Source organism: Marmota flaviventris, chromosome 2 (assembly GCF_047511675.1).
Source record: "Marmota flaviventris isolate mMarFla1 chromosome 2, mMarFla1.hap1, whole genome shotgun sequence".
Taxonomy (NCBI): Eukaryota; Metazoa; Chordata; class Mammalia; order Rodentia; family Sciuridae; genus Marmota; species Marmota flaviventris.
Genome location: NC_092499.1, coordinates 186936305 through 186954375, shown reverse-complemented (window position 1 = coordinate 186954375; position 18071 = coordinate 186936305). Strand labels below are relative to the sequence as shown.

The 18071-nt window shown below is 40.6% G+C and overlaps 1 protein-coding gene across 2 annotated transcripts in view; it reads left to right on the top strand.

Annotated features, from left to right (window-relative positions):
- Ptprt (protein tyrosine phosphatase receptor type T) overlaps positions 1-18071 on the top strand; it is a 1048660-nt gene that overhangs the window by 803081 nt on the left and 227508 nt on the right. For both annotated transcript variants that reach the window (XM_027945221.3, XM_027945220.3), the window contains exon 12: positions 15347-15620. In XM_027945221.3, coding sequence (XP_027801022.1) covers positions 15347-15620 — 274 coding nt within the window. The remainder of the gene's footprint in view (positions 1-15346; positions 15621-18071) is intronic.

Genomic DNA, 18071 nt, shown 5'->3' with positions numbered 1-18071 from the left:
CCTAGTTGATAGAAAATAGTTCGGAAATTTTTATTTTCCCCCATTGAATTGTTTCGAATTTTGGTTTAATAATTTCTAGTTCTACCTCATAGAGAAGGAATACGATCTTGTGTCTTTATTCAGATGATATATTGATTTTTATGTATGCCCCTTGCTATTGTAATCCTCCATACCTACTATGGTCTCTTAAATGTCTCTTAAACAATAGTTTCCTTCTCTGTCATGTTTTCTGGGGTACTTTTCTTAATCTGCTATTTTACCTATTATTCATATATTCAGATAGTTCGTGTTTACATATGGACCTTTTCTCTTTAGTGAGTTGTTCTATTGTTATGCTTAAAGAGTTTTTCTCCACCCAAGAGTGTCTTTTTCTTTGATTTTAAGCCTACAGGTTGTTTAAGAATGCTACAGCAAGGCCATATATCCTTCTCTCAGGTTCACCAGTTGTAAACATTTTGCCATATTTACTTTCTTTCTTCTTTCAAATGGTTGTTGAAACATTTGAGGGTGAATTGTAGCGTTCATGGCTCTTGAAAACCTTTAGTTTGTATCTCCTAAGGAGAGGTCATTCTCTTACATAGCCATTATACATCCCACTCAGGATATTATAAATTGATATGGTACTAGCCTCTGATACCCAGCTCATATTCAGATTTCCCCAATTGTCCCAATTAGCCATACTTTTAAGGGTTTTTAAAATTGAATCCTGGACCTAATCAGGAATCACACAATGTATTTGGTTGGCATGGGCATCCTGAAATTTTTCAGTAAATAAATTAAATTCTAAACTATTGCAATATAATGTGGCTTCTCATATGTGATGAGGCCTTAAATTTGGTGTTTTCCCATTATAATTAGGGAATTTCCCCAACTTTATTTGATAACATTTTCTCTTTTTCATTATATGGTTGTTTGCATTCCTATACAGAACATTTCTCTCCCCACCCCTCTGCCCCCTCCCTTCTCTCTCCCTTTCCCTTACTCACATTCCTCTAGGACACTTTTGTTTAACCCATATTCAATACCATGGTTTAATTATTAGAGTTTCATGATATGCTTTAACATCCAGTTGTATTTTTTTAACCTTCATTCCTTTTTTAGAAAAATTCTTAATAGATTTCCTTTTTTTAAAGAAGCAAACAATTGCCAAATTAAGATCACCTACATCTTTAAGCCTCCCAAATGCCACCTAACCAGCCCATATTGTATACGATTTGTTTTTTTCCCAAAGAAAACAATATGTCAACGAGACAAGAATTGACATCTTTACACTTTTTGATGCTTCCACCTAGCTTCAGTATTTCTGTGTATTTATGCATCTTTGGTTTAGCAATCATGTAACACCACTCTGTCAAGCCCTGGGCTAGGGCTGGGATGCTCTTTTATATCACTCAGTAGAGGTTTTTGTTTTTTTTAACCTTCTACTTTCAGCTTCATACATTTCTTATTTGTGTTATCCTTAGCTATTTTTAAAGGACTCTGTTCTGAAAGGATTTTTCCATTACATCCTCTAGCTTGTTTCTCATGGTGTACAGTTTATTTATCTCTATCTTAGATCAAACCACTTTACTGGATTCTTTCATTAATTTCAGAAGTCTTTCAGTTGATTCTCTTCAATATATTAGGTCACAGTCATATTATCTACAAATGATGATGAATTGCTTTTCTTTCTAAGATGTGTATCTCTTCTGTTTTTTGTCTTATTGCATTGGTCAGAATCACCCTATTTTAGATACAACTAAAGTGACTTGCTCAGCATATCATGCAGAGAGAGGTTGTGGAGCCCGGAGAAGAATCTCCACCTTGCTTTGTACTTCAGCATTTTGGGGAAAGGTCATCAAATCAAGGTCATCTGCCCAAATGTCATCTATTGGCCCCATGTTTATCCAGTACCTGTTTCCCAAGGAAGGTTGACCTCTGCTGGGCTCATAGTGTTTTCTTAAAGGGACTTAACTTCTTAGGTCTTCTAGATGATGATAGATGATATGGAGAAAAATTAAGCAGAGACTTGTAATAGAGTATTTTAGTCAGCTTTGTCATCATTGTGACTAAAGGAACTGACAAGAACAACATAGAAGAGGAAAAGTTTATTTGGGACTCAGGGTTTCAGAGGTCTCAGTCCATCAATGGCCGACTTCATAGCACTGGTCCCCTGATAAGGCACAGTATCATGGCAGAAGGTGCGGTAGAGGAAAGCATCCCAGGACATGGCAACTAGGATGCCGAGAGAGAGCTCTGCTCACCAGGGACAAAACATAAACCCCAAAGGCATGCCCCAGTGACCTACCTCTTCCAGCCACACTGTCCCTGCCTATAGTTACCACTTAGTTAATCCATATTTGTGGATTAATGCACTGATTAGGTTATAACTCTCATGGTCCTTTCTTCTCTGACTGTTCTTGCATTGTCTTACACCTGAGCTTTTGGGGCACACCTCATATCTAAACCATAACATAGGCTAGCTGTGGGTTTGAGTTGCTACTTTAAACATAGACATCAAATAAGACTTTACTGGCAGAAAAAAAAAAATCCAGTCTTCCAAGGATCGTATATGTACAGAGGAAGAGGATTGTAGGAACCAGGAAGAAAAAGTGCAAAGAAACAAGAGTGTCTAAAGGGTACAAGGAACAGCAGAGGCTGTTACCATAGAATATTTTTCAGCTAGTAACCGCAGAATATTTTAAAGATGAGTTTAAAGAGTTCGTAAGAGTAAGCCTCAGACACACTGCTGGAATACTGCTTTGGCTCTAAGGAAGGTAGGTGACATAGAGGGGGTTGGACAGAGCAGCGTGATGACCTGAGCCATGTTTTTAGATAGTCACCTTGGTCAGTTTTGAGAGTAAATAGTTGGAGGCAGAAGAGGGGGGAAAGGCAGAAAGCTATTGCAATAACCCAGTCGAGCCATGATGGGGACTTGGTCCAGGGTTGTAGCTGGAGGCAGTATGAGCAGTGATCAGATTCTGGATCATTGAAGTTAGAGCCACAGGACTTGCTTATGGACTAGATGTAGTATTAGGAAAAAAGAGAGTGAACAACCAGCCGTCTGCATTTTCATTAAATACTATCTTAACCATAATAAACACTCAATAAAAGCTAGCACAGGACGAGAGGCTAGGAAGCTCAAGCCATCATCTGAAAATAAGGAAAACTTCCTTGAATTTTCAGGGGAACTGTCATTAAGTCCCTAGACTCCAGTGTAGGTTCCACTGTCCTCAGAGTCCTTCCCTGGAGAGTTCTGCTCTCTGCCCTCACGTCCCTGGATTGCGGTGTAGTTAATGTCTGTCTCTCTGGCCTTGGTTCTAAGCTCCCAGGACTGAGAAGCCAAGTTACCCTCCAATTCAGGACATATTGTTCTTCCTCTAAATTCCTGCACAAAATCCACTTTTTATTAAATTTATCAGGTGCAATTCGATCACAGGAGAAGGGTCCAAATGAAACATGAGACGACTCCTTATCGTCTCATTCAGAGGTACTGTAATAATGCACCCAGCCTTTGTGACTCTCTCTGTCAACTGGTATAGAGCACTTTCTAGAAAGCACTTTATAGACATTATCTCATTTCATCCCCATACTGCACTAGGGGCTCCCTTCTCCTGAGAATACTTCCCAAGCCAAGCTCCTCTCCTGCTTACACTTCATTGGGTTGTGATGAAGAGTTAATATCTGTCACCTTATGTTGGTTCTAGGCTCCCAGTACCAAGAAGCCAGGTGGCACTCAAGCCTGCACTGGACATACTATAATCACTCAATAAATATCTAATGAATAAATACATAAAATAGAGACAGATTGGGGCAATAGGTCACACAGCTAGTGAGAAACCAAGTAAATATATGCACAAATGCACATACCCCACCCCCGCCCCCCCAATTTCATAGTGACCTCTGGGAGCTATTTTGAACTAGGCAAATAGTGAATAAAATCCAGCACTCCCAGAGACTTGGAATAAAGGTTGGCTACTTAAGACATATGGTTGTAAATTTCAGCTCCATAGTTCTGAGTGACCTTTAATGTGGGGAATGAATTGCAAAGTTAGATTCTGTTGGGGATTACAAAACCCACACTTGTTTCTTAGTCCATCTTGTGTGGTAATACCAATCCTTTATCATAGCATTTTTGTACTAAAATTTGTGCGTAGCAAAAGGCTCCAGCATACTTTTGAATGAAGAAAGAACATTCGAGATTATTCACTCCATTTCTCTCATCTCCTTAACAGCTTTATTGAGGTATAACTTATATGCCATAAAATTCACCCTTTTAAAGTGTACAATTCAATGATTTTCAGCACGGTGACAGAGTTGCACAACCATCACCTTGATGCCATTTTAGAACATTTCTATCACACTATAAAGCCTCATGCCCACGTGCCGTTGATTCCTATCTCCATTGCCAGTCCCAGGCAATCATTAATCTGATTTGTCCCCATGAAACTGCCTTTTCTCAGCATTTCATATGCATCGAATCAAGCAATATGTGCAGACCTGGTTTTGCTTATTTTGCGTGTTTTTGAGCTTCTTCCATGGGGAACGGAGCAGGGGTTTATTTCTTTCATTGCTGAGTAATATTCCACTGAGTAATATTCCACATATTGTTTAGCCATTCACTAGTTGATAGATGTTTACATATTTTGGCTCTTCTGAATAATTCAGTGCTACTAGGAACAGCCATGTGCTTTTTCATGATGATATGTCTTCGCTTCTCTTGGGTTGATACCTCGGAGTGGAATAGCTGGATGGTGGTTCGAAGTTCACTTTCTAAGGACCTGTAGGACTGTTTTCCACAGTGACTGCACCAGGTCACCTTCTCAGCAGCAATGTTTCAGGGTTTTTGTTCTTGTTGACTCTTTCTGTTGTCACTTTTGACTGATAGCCGTTCTAATGGATGTGTGTGCGGGGCTTCTCATTATTTCAATTTACATTTCCAAAAATGATTAATGATGTTGACCATCTTTTCATTAGCTTATTAGCCATTTGCATTTCATCTTTGATGGAAAGTCTAGTCAAATATTTTGCCACTTTTAAATTGGATTACCAGCCTTCTTATCATTGAATTGTAATGGGTCATTATATGTGTCGAACACGTCTTATCTTGCATATGATTTACAATATTTTCTCTCAGCACATGACTTACATATTAATTTGCTTAATAGTATTTTTGAAAGACAAATTTGAAAAAAATTTAATTTTATTAGTTTATTTTTTTCCTATTAATATATCATATTTTGGGGTTTGTATCTATATACTTTTTTCCACACCCCGGTCCTGAAGATGTTCTACTAGAAGTTTTATAGTATTAGCTCTTGCATGTGTATCATACATGGTATGTTCTTGTATATGCTTTAAATTTAAACTTAGATTTTCACATGGGGATATTTAATTGACCCAGCACCATTTGTTGAAAAGACTATCAAGTTACTATTGAATCATTTTGGTACCTTGTCAGCAATTAATCCATCATAAATATAAGAGTTTATTTCATGAATTTCAGTTATTTTTCATTTATTCATATGTCTATCCTTTGCCAGCAAAAACTATTGATTTTCATAATTAAAGAAACCAGAAAATATAGGCCCTACAAAATTATCTTTATTTTTAATTGTTTTGTTTATCATGAATGCTTACATTTTCAGAGACATTTTAGGACCAGCTTATTCATTTTTTCAATCTCCTATAATTCTGAGGGAGATTGAACTAAATCTGTAGATAAATTTAGATAGAATTGTCATCTTAACAATATTGACTATTCTAATCTATGAATATGGACTGTCTTTAGGGTTTTTTTGGTACTGAGAATTGAGCCCAGGGGTGCTTTACCACTAAGTCACATTTCTAGCCATTTTTATTTTTTATTTTGAGACAAGGTCTCACAAAATTCCTTAGGGCCTCACTAAATTACTGAGGCTGGCTTTGAACTTGCTAGCCTCCTGCCTCAGCCTCCCAAGTTGTGGGGATTATAGGCATGTGGTACTACCATGCCCAGCTATTTTTGTTTATTTTTATCTTCTTTATTTTCTTACTTTTCAGAGAACGATTATTTCATTTCTTTTTAAAATTCATTTCTAGTTATTCTTTTTGATGTTACTGTGAATGGACTTGTTTGCTTAATTTTATTTCTATACTGTTCTTCTCTGCTGATAAAAATATAATTATTTTTACATATTATTGTTTTATCTGTGATTTTGTTCAAATAATTTCTGAGTTTAAATCATTTCTCTGTGTGTATACATAGAAAATTCTTAGGATTGTCTATATAAAAGATTATATCATCAGCAAACAAAAGTCTTACTGTTAATCAGATATCCTTGTCTTAATTCTGATTTTAGAGGTAGATCATTGTCTTTTTACTTAAGAATCATGTTGGTTGTACCTGTTTTCCTTTCTAAAATACCTCTTATCATAAATATGTACTGCATTTTCTCAAATATTTTCTGCATCTGTTGAGGTGATTATGGATTTCTGTCCTTTGTGCTATTAGTTTTTTTTATATTGCATTTATTAATTCTAGAGTGTTAAAACAACCTATAACCCTGAGATAAATCTCATTTATGATATTTAATCTTCTTAATATGTTACTAGATTCAGTTGGCTAATATTTGGTTAAATTTTTGGGGGGCCATTTCATGAATGAACTATGACAATAACAATGCTGCCATTTTCATTTATTTTAATATATTTCTCCGGTTTTGATATATGACCCTCATAAAATGCATTAGGATGTATTCACTCCTCTTTGATTTTCTGGATAAATTTGTGAAAGAATCTAACTATTCTTTAAATATTAAATGGGCTTCGCCAGTGAAGCCATATGGGCTGGGGAGTATATGTGTGTGTATAGGATTTTAATTATGAATTAAACTATTTTACTTGTTATCAGTCTTTTGAAATTTTCTATTTTTGTGTGCTCTTATTTTTCTGCTTTCTTAATATGGAAACTTAGTTTTTGATTTGAGATTTTTCTTCTTTTCTCATAGATGTATAAAGCTATCATTTTTTCTCCAACCACTCCTGATACAGTTGTTGCTGACAAACTGTCCAATTTAATCACTTCTCCTTGGGGGAGACAGTAGGTTAAACTTCTTATTTCACCATTCAAGAAGGTCCACTCCCTAATTTTAGCTACAAGGACATTGAGGCATATAGAGGTTATTTTAGATTAGATTTTTCCAAAACTGCACCCCTTTGAATTTGAACACAAGTGAGTTATTAAGGGGAAACTCCTGGAAGAAATCAGCATGGGACAGAGGGAGGCAGGAAAGAGAAGCTAAAGAAGCCAAACAAAGGTGCTTTCTTGTAAGGAGGTCTACAGAGTGCATTACACCTTTAACCTGTCTCTTTTGAGGCAGAGGAGCAGGATTTCTGCCCAAAGTCAGCACTGGGTAATGCTGGCCTGGGGTCAGGTATGGGTATGGGTTAGAGAAGACCAGGATTTAAATTCTGAAGCCCTATTTACCAGAAAAAGGACCTCTAGTCACTATAAGATAACCCTCTGATGAAGTTCATTGTGCTTCCATTAGCAGCAAAGCACACAAAAGATAGAAGTTGTTCACAGAGAATCAGGAAGATGGATAAAGAAGGACAATAACAGCATCCTCTTGCAAGATTAAGTGATCTGTCCAGATCTTAGCAGATCTTGGACTAGAAACCAGGTTTATAAGTGATAATACTATATTTTCATCAGCTTTATTAAAAATCTGCTTAAAATGTGCTGCATCTGTTGCTTTTCTGAACAGATTTTACTTACTATTGATTAAACATTTTTTTGATGGCTAAAGGCATTACTAACTTATGTATGAACCAATTCTGGTGCCAGTTGTTACTGTGTGAGACCTTGTTCCATAACTGTCTTAGCACAGAGCACTGGAGTAATCTGAAAAAAAAATATAGAGACAAGGTGGCTTCCTACTGTCATGGGAAATCATATTAACTTTGTGCAGTACAGTGACTACATGTGAGAGAACAAGGCTAAACAAATCTCACTGAGGAGTGCTTTAGCCAAGTCCCAATAGATCACGGTCACAGTCATAAACAGAACAGGTCTACATGTTCCTGTAGATCACTAAATCAAATAACCTTTGGAAAAAGAGGTGTTAGTGAACAATGTAATCCTTAGTGTATGCCAGGCATGACTCTATGCTTTTGGCTCTTTTCAGTAGTGCTAATATGAAATTTGTTAAGAGGTTTACTAAATCATCGGGTATCCTGGAATAGCAGAGACCCCCAGTGGATGCTGAAATCACAATTGGTACCAAATGCTATATAGACTATTTTTTCCTATTCATACATACCTATGATAGAGATTAATTTATAAATTAGGCATGGTAAAAGATTAACAACAATAGCTAATAATAAAATACAACAATTATAAAATGTACTATCATAAAAGTTAAGTCTCTCTCTTTCCTGTTGTACTTTCACCTTTTCACTTAAAGGAAGCACTTCATGGCTTCTCTTTGTCATAACAAGTTTCCAGCATCGTTAGTGTTGTGCTTTGGAGCCATTGTTAAGTTAAAATGAGAACTTTCTGAGCACAAGCACTATGCCACTATGACAATTTATCTAATAACTCTGACAGCTGTTGTGTGTCTAAGGGTGGGTAGTCTATACAGTGTGGATACACTGGGCAAAGGGATGATTCATGTCCCAGGTGGGACCAAATAGCACAGTGCAAGATTTTACCATGGTACTCAGAATGCTGCGCAATTCAAACTTATGAATTATTTATCTCTGGAATTTTCCATTTAATATTTTCGAACTGCAGTTTGACCACAAGTTACTGAAACCACAGAAAGTGAAACTACAAACAAGAGTGGCTAACTATATGTGCAAACTAACCAAGCTGACTCTAAGATGAATGTCAATAAAAGAAAGGCTTTCCACCATTGATTTTCAATATTAAATCAGAGGTTAATCTTGCAGAAGAAAAGGATGTGAAAAGATTCACCAACAATCCATTGGAGATTGTGTCGTAGCAGGCAGATAAAGGAAACCCGTTTTTCCCTTTTCTCTACTTTCCAAATATTATAAGATATTGTTGTATTTCCTTGACAAAATAAAGAATTTTTCTTATAAAAAGCAAAGTACCTGTTGGAATAAGATCAAGATGATGGTTTAATCCTTTTACACAAAGTAGTAAAAAGCCCAAGGTTAAGATGTAAGGTGCAGGAATCAAACTGACTGGGTTCAAATCTTAGCCCCAGCACTCAAATAGCAGAGACCCTGGGAAAAACTTTGAACCTCTTTATGCTTCAGTTCTCTTATTGTATCAAATAGGGACGACATCTGCCTCTCGGAATTGTTGTGAAGGTCAGATAAAATAGCAGGGCCTAGCAAGTGCTCAGTAAACATTTTCAGACAGATGAGACCATCCTTGCAGAACACAGCAGTGAGATCCAGGAGAGAAATATGGACAAAGAGCCCTGGGGGCAGAGGAAGGAGGAACTAGCTCTGGTTTGCAAGTCAAGAGAGACTCCTCAGAAAGGCTGACATTTGATCTGGGTACTTAATTGGATGAAGAGTTCTCAGGACGGAGAAGAAAGAAAAGGTATCATGGGTAGATAGAAGGGTTTCTAGAGAGATGTTAAGACACGTGGTAAGAATTGATGTGAGTGAGCACTTAAATTCATTTTGTGAAATTTTGTAAATGTATTTCTTTAATAAATTATTGGCGAACGCGTTTCCTGTGTGTATCATGGTATTAAAAGCAATGAGCTAGATAGAAAGGTCTCAGACCTCATGGAGTTCATGGTCTATTTGGGGACAGGCAGAAAGCTAGTAAACAATCAAGTAAGATGTTTCAATTGTGATAAAAGCTATGGAAGAAATAAATCAGGAGATGTGGCACATAATAACTCAAGATGTGATAGACGATGACTGGTAATTATGAATTAATGCTTTGTGAACTTGGTGTGACCCAAATAAGTGACTTTTTTTAAGGGAGCCAGAATGCTGGAAGGGAATGCTCCTGACGGGTATAAAGGAAGTCTAAGTACCAGAATTGCCTAGGTCTGTGGCTTTGTAGCTGCATATTACTGTAAAATAAAACCTATTCGTTTCTTAAGTGGGAGGGTTCAGGAGTCACCGGAGATTCTAATTCAGTTGGTTTGGGGTGATGATTGCAATGTGCAGCCATTGAGAACTATGGAGCTTGAGCAACCCCTTAAGATTCTGAGACAGCTGTTGTCTGCCTTCACTCCAAGAATCAGTGGTGGAAAAGCCACAGGATTGACGAGGGGTTACCGTGTGGCCTCAGCAGCACAGGGCTGGAAACAGAGGCTGAAAAATATTTTGCCAAAATATGTCTCCGATTGTATACAAGTCCCAGTGGTCATTTTCAACAGTACCCATCAGGGGACACGGTGGGCATCCACACAGATCCTGTCACCTGAACCTCCCCTTTCCTGCAGGGTGCCCATCCTCCTGCTGCTGTGCACTTTGCTGCAGATGGCCCTCAGGGTGACCTGCCTTGGAAAGGCTGCCATTAGGCCATCCCAGAGGCCTTGTCTGACCCCACAGAATTTATCCCTCTCTGGGGGCAACCCATAACCAATACCTGATAATGGGGGTTCAAACATTTGAAATAAGACAATTTACATTGCAGAACTCCCTACAGGGTCAGATTCACTGATATCACACACCTGCTTGGCTTGCTCCCTTTTGCCCTCCTCTCCCCTCACTCCTTACTGTTTTTTTTCTGGAAGCATGTCCTAAATACATCATTTGCAGCGAAATCTTTGGCTCCAGGGTTTGTTTCTGGAAGAATCTGAACTAAGACATTCTCATCATCCTCACGCTGATTCCTTGGCTGTGCTCCAGCTGAAGCAGAATCTCCAGTGACTCCTGAACCCTCAATCTTAAATCTTTCTGGGAGAACATGGACCAAAATCTGCACATTCCTAGAGCTGGGCAATCGTCCCCTGGGAACTGAAGGCTACACTTCATCTCTCACCTGGATTCAACATTCTGAATGGATGCAACACCTGGTAGGGGGCACCTTCCCTTGATAGAGCAAGAAGGTCACAGGAATTGTCAATGAAGGAAGCAGGGTCCCTGGTGCCCCCTCTGTGGATTCTGGTCTGAGCAACATGAGTTACCATCTAAAATACTAGCAGGGTTCACCAGGTAAACCATTCGCTTAGGAATCAGAGGGAGGAAGATGGTCCTGAAGCAGGGTTTTCCAAAGCCTCTGGAGGAGTCATTAGATTTTACTTTGAATGGTGTCGGAGGCCGCAGTCCTCTGGGTGTTGGGGCTCTTGGGATCTGGGACCAAAGTGGGTGTTCTTGCCTCTGATGGCAGGAGACAATGAAGCTAAAAATACAAACTCTTTTTGACCCCTCAGCTGCCATTTTAAAGTGACTGAGATGGGGTCGGGGACACAGTATAGCTTTCAGAGCCCCACAAGAACAGACCCTCAGGGTAAGTTATGCAGAGAGAATGGTCATAAATGTCCATCTTCTCTTTGGGAGAAATAGAGGTGACAAAGGAGGGGAAAAATGTCTGAGTAAATACCACGGGTTGAGAGCTGAACCTTCTAAGTTATTCTTCTCTCATGCCCTCAGAATGTTCCTATTCAGAAATACCCCTTGTCTTTACAAATGACCCTGAAAGGTTTATTGCAGCCACTTCTCTTGAGCTGGAGGTATGACTTTGGGGGCATTATTCTTATTTAGGTACGATTTTATCACTACCAGAAAGCTGAAAGGAGCATGCTCATATATAAATATATTTTCAAGAGAATGATGAGAACCAAGTTAACATAGGAAACAAAAATAATCCCTAGTTTCTTGTTCCTTTCCCCCGCCGCTTCTTAATGTGTATCCTTCAGGGAGAGGAAGCTGTGTCTTCCCTCCCCCTATTCAGTCACACTTCCCCGATCTTGGAGAGGGGCTGGATCTACTGGCAAACAGATTGATCCGAGAAAAATGGCTTCTTTCCGGCTGTGGTTGCAGATTTGGCTCTGAATGGACAAGCTGCAGATGTAGTGGCCTTGTTGGAACTGCTGAGCAGGCGCTGACATGAGAATCCCATTCGTAATATGAACCATATGTTGACGACACAGTTAAACCACCACCCCCCATGTTCTCTTTTATTTTTATTTTTTTGTAGTTTCCTGTGAGGCCACTTGAGATAGAGCTAAGCCCTATAGGCCACCAAGTAAAAGAAAAAACAATGCTCGGGTGGCCCTCCACACATTGTGGTGGTTTATGGGAATAGGATGAAGGTAGGAAAAAAAGAAAGGACCCTGGGCTGTGGAGGGGAAGTCCACCCTTCTGCTTTGCTGCAGTTTGACGTGCATGAGCCACTTGACCTCTCAGGCTTTGCGTCCTCATCTCTTTTGGGTTTGGTTGAATTGACAAGTGGAGCTTCAGACATCAGGTTGGTGACAGGGGCATGTCATGAGGTGACAGGCTGATCCCTGCAGAGATGCTACACCTTCCACCTGGGCCTTGAGAGTATTCGAGTGTTCAGAACCCAGGGAGGACCTACCTTGACTGTCCACAACTGCAGGATCTCACGTCAGTCATAGGTAATACAGGAGCTCAGCCTTGAGCTCTTCTTGGTCCATCCCAGCTCTGGCGAGCCAGGGGTAATAGAAAGTGATTCTAGAAGGGGGAATCCAACTTCTGGGAATCTCCAAAGGTCTCAGTGAGGAAGACAAAGATGATTTAAGAATTCAAGGTAGGATGTGAGGCCTGGATGAGAAATCAAGGCAACCTGATGATCCGCCAAAGTGGTGGACGGAAATAGACTTGAGTTTGGGGAGAAAGCAGAGGCCCACATCTCTTTTCAGCCGTTGATGTTGGGGTTGAGGTTCTTGGTTCCTTCTGACCCGGTCAGGAGGATATGAAGGCTTGATGAGTTGCATGCCCCCAAATCAGTGCAGAGTGATTTTAGAGTCTGTTGCTAGCCCCAGCAGAGAACCCAAGAGACTGGCTGCTTCATGAAGTTGCTGTGTTGCTTCTTATTGACTCTTGCCCTTTTCCTTGAAGGTCAGAGCCCCATGTGTATGGACCCTCAATTAGTCAAGTTACTATTAGCACTTGAGCAGATTCCAAGTTTTATTTGAGACTATTGTTATAAAAAAGCAGTGCAGATCTGTAAATCCTGTGATAAGCACCCTTCTGGTCCCATCTGGTGATGGCTAGGTTTGGGTCTTTGGTCCTTGTGCTGCTTTCCAGTGTCTGCTTTGAGTTTAGCTGTGCAGTTAAGCATGATGATTTTGTGTGAGGAGAACCCCAGAGCTAAGGTGGAAGTAATTTAATTTAAGCACTTGGGGGCTTCAGCTGGCTTTATGAGCATAAAAGATGTCATACACATACCCAGTCAGATGTCATTCACACTTAGAAGCCCACATACTCAACACTATCGCATTTGTAGGGACATTACTCTCACTTAGAGTTAGACACCCACGTGTTGCAGATTCCCATTTGGACATATTCACACTCAAGTGCCACATGCACTCCCCTGGATACTGGCCACATTCACTCATGCACTCCAGGCCAGGTGCATGTAGGGCAATGCGTATGCTCACTGAACTGTTCACCTCCACCTGTATTCTGCACTCATCCAAGTGTGTCATACTCTTACATGCCCACCCCTTTCCCATTTGCATGGCTGACCTTTCCCAGGCTCAAGGACATTCAGAGAATTCTGGCCAGATGGAGGATGTTACATGTTCTTGGGAGGAGCCTCTCTGTAGTCTTTTTTTTTTCTCTCCCCTTAATGAAACAGTCCTGTGCTTCTGTATTAACCAAAATTGTGCCTCTTAACCAAATGTCTTTGGATGGATAATCTGATCAAAGAATAGGAGCCTGCACCACATTCTTTAAATAAACCACATTCTAGTTCACTATGCCATCTTTAAACGAGTGGTTTGGGGTCACTTCTGCAACCACCTCATTAATTCCCGTTGTCTTCTTTGGGGTGCACTTTGGGAAATTGATCCTCTGTCTTCAGTCATGGTTCCCAGAGACCTGTGCAATAAAGGTCTTCTCAAAGAAGAGCATTTATTTGAGAGAAGCACACACTTGGCATTCAAAGAAATGAGAAGATGTTGTCCAATTCACAAACTTGAGAATAACTTTTTACAAAGAGAATCTGTACACTTGGCATAGAGTTGATATTTAATTAGGGCTCAGTCATCTCTATGCACATGCTAGCACTTCTTATATCCTTCTAAGTTGAAGGGAATGATATGAGATCACGAGACAGGAGCTCCAGGGAGTCACTGTTTACCTTGATTGAAGTTTCTGCATCCAGTCAGGTTTGGTTTCATGCTGCTTTCAGTTTTAATTCAATCCAATTTGATTCATTTCAACAAGCATTCACTGATCACTTGCTTGGTGTCAGGCATCCTGTTGAGCAGTGTGTCTGTGGGGAGAGTGACTCAGAGATAATGCAGCTGCACTCCCTCTTTCTTTAAGGACATAGTCTAGCCAGCAAGACAGTAGTTCCACCTCATGTTGTTGCAGAACCGATCAGAGAGTGATTAATTGAGTTGAAGAGGAACAAAGCAGAGGGAATAACCCGTCCAGAGTGGGCAGATCTGGACGGGCTTCATAGAGGAGGAGGAGAAGGAGGAAAAGCTTACCTTGAGGGAAAGTGGAGGTGGAGAGGACTGTAAAAGAAGTACAAGCTGGTGATGGTATGAGCTGAGGTCCAAAAGATGTTTGTGCAAGAGGATTTGGAGCTGCTGGAATCAGTGGGGAGGGTCTCTTGAGAACATGTTCTCAAAGGAAGATGGGAAGCCAGGTACACAGGGCTTCAAATGCCAAGATGAGGAGTTTAGAATATACAAGATAGACACCAAGTACTTGAAGAGGGACAGTGGTATATGATTAGGAAGATCATGGGTGGACTGATTAACTGACCAAAACAATCAGAGGCAAAGAGACCAGTTGAGTCCAGGCAAAAGGTAGGGAAGTGCCTAACCTAGGCATTAGCAGTCCAAGGGTAAAAGATGGGCAGGAGGAACGGCTGCTGTCAGGCTTGTTGAGTAGAGGAGGAGAGTGAGGACTAAGAATTAAGGATGAGCCCTAAATTCAGGGTCTGGCTACCTGAGAGATGGTGCAACCCCTTAGTCAAGAAAGAAATGAAGGAGGAGATACAGCAGGTTTGTAGGTGTTGGGGCTGAGTTGAATTTTGGACATGTCAATCGGAGCTGAGTTGGGACCTCTGAACGGAAACAGATCTCTACAGAGCTCTAGGTTTGAAAACCTAAAGCTTGGGAAGGGGGGATAGCTGAAGTGACAACAGTGTTTCCTTATGGAAGAAGTTGTGCCAATTCCTCGAGAACTAAGGAGCTTATCCCTCCAGAGGGTTGCTCATCTGTCTCTCCTCTTTCCCATCCAGTGTTTATCAGCTGGTGGTCAAGGAGGAGCGACTTCAGAAGTCCCGGAGGGCGGCTGACATCATCGAGTGCTTCTCGGTCCCTGTGAGCTACAGGAATGCCTCCAGCCTGGATTCTCTGCACTATTTTGCTGCTGAACTGAAGCCTGCCAACCTGCCTGTCACTCAGCCGTTTACAGTGGGTGACAACAAGACATACAATGGCTACTGGAATCCTCCTCTCTCCCCACTGAAAAGCTACAGCATCTACTTCCAGGCACTCAGCAAAGCAAACGGAGTAAGTCTGGCCACAAAGAGGCCATTCCTTGCCTTGTTTGGGTTTCCCATTCTCCCATGAGAGGTCAGCAAAGCTCCAGAGTAGAGGTTGACAAACTGGAGGTCAAATCCAGACCTGTGCTTTTTTGGGTTTTTTGATAAAGTTGTTTTAAAATATAGCTGAGCCTATTCCTTTGCATTTTCTCAATGGCGACGCTGATGCTTGATAGTAAAGTTGAGCAAGTGCAACAGAGACTGTGCACCCCAGAAAGCCTGAAACATTTATTCTGCTGCTCTTTATGGAAATCATTTGCAGCCTCCTCTATTAGAGTATGGAGAAGGTGTGACACTTGAGCAAATCACATGGTCTTCCTGAGCCTGAACTTCCTTATCTATAGTAGTAATAACTAGAAAGCTACCTTGGTATGGATATATTTGTATGTTTTAGTTCACCTGTGAATACTATTCCCTTGACATTACCATTAGTCACGTTTGAAAATAGTTTTTTCTCCCGGTAACAAGGTAACCATTTTGATGTCAAATATGTCTTTGATCAAGCAGTGGTCTAGTCATAAAAATAACTAGAGGACTAGAAAGGATCCTAAAGATTATTGAGCATGCACACACACACACACACACGTACACGTACACACACACACACACACACACTCAACAGAGCTTCAGTCACTATTACAGTGTGACAGTTAACTGGTATTAGTGCTTATTTTTGAGTACCTGAAAGTATAGATACCTTACTTTGTTGATCTTTGGGGTGGTGGTAGGGACTATGGCTCCAAGAGAGCTTTGTCATATACATCCTTAAATATCTCTTTGAATGTGGCACCCACATATTGCTCTTGGTCTACACTCTTAGGGGTCTATAGAACTAATGTGGTCCCCTTCTTAATTACTGTTTCTTTCACTGCAGATCTTTTCTACCATCTGCCTTCTCTAAAAGCACACCTATCTTTTTTTTTTTTTTTTTTTCTGCAAGCACAATATATTTGGTCCTTCTTGTACCATGAGCTGCTATTTGTCATCTGGGATGCTTTTATGAACACATTATAGATTTCCAGAATTCATTTAATAAACAAGCCCTGTGGTTCACACTGTGGTTATTATGTGCCTTCCAGGAGCTTATAGAAATGGAAGGAAGCCTGGCATGTGCCATGTTATGTAGTATAGGTGGGGAAGGCAGACATTCACCAAGAAAGGAAGGTCAAGACCAAAGCAAGATTAGGGGAAGTGTATGGTGAATGATCTGTCCGTGCTCTGGGTGGCCAAGGTAGAGTTGAGTCTGTCAGTGGCAGTCATCGCCTGGGACAAAACCTGGACTGAGGAGATAATTAACATTTAGAATGTCTACATGCTCATTTAAATTCCACTTTGGTATTTCAGTTTTGCATTTATTACTGGTCCAAGCAACACTCCTCACAGAGAATATAAAACTACAAAGAGAAGCTGCCAGACTGCCTTCCACCTGTCCATCTGGTCCTCCCTCTGCATGAAGCACTCTGATGTATTGAGTAGGCAGACACAAAGATGGGAAGGAGCATCTGGGGGCCCATCTTCTTCTTAGAGCAATGTGCCCTCATTTCAGCACAGCTCTCTGTTAAGTGGGTTTCTCTGCCTTCGGCACAAATCAAGAGATAGGGTTAGGTTTTCCAAGCTGGGAGGAGCCCCATGGATCCCCTTCCACATTCCCACCAAGATAATCATGAAACCAAACAATAGATCCAAGTCTGCAGAACCCAACACAATTGTCTCCTAGAAGGAATTTCCCCAACCCAACCATGGTTGGCCCTGAGCAGAACAGGGGTGACACAGGACATTGATTGGAGGCTTTGTTTCCCAGTCATCATAGCATAGACCCCCTTTTTAAGACACAGGATTTTACTAATGAGAAAAAAAAGAGGTGATCCACTCTGAAATTGCCTTGTCTTAGAAGTTGTTTCTACTCCTGCTTCCAAGAGGAGCCAGGCCATTTAATGACTGACATCTCCTATCCCAGGTCATGCATACTCTCATTTTGGAACTAGGATTCCCAGTAATGACAAGCAGGCAAGAAGGGAATTGAACGAATGCTTATGCAGAGTGTCAGGGGTCTGCAGTTGGCCTCATGGGAACAGAAAGAGGAAGAACAGTTGGATCTGGGCTCTCAGTGTTGTATTTTCTGGCAAGGAGAAATCACACATTGATTGTCTTTTATTATTATGTTTTACTGAAAAGAGTTGGGTGAAAAGGTCAAAGGTAGAGAGCAGCCATGCTTACCGTAGCAAATCTCTGGCTGGCTCCTCAGATTTCTCTCTCATAGAAGGCAGCAGACAGTGGAGGATTTTTTAGAGAAAATGTTGTAACCCACAAATTCCTGATCGGCCAAGATGTTGTTCTTGTGCAAATATATCAGAAAGACATTCTCTCGGTAACCAGAGGCTCCCACATGCCCTACTCCTAATAAATCATTTAAAGAGCA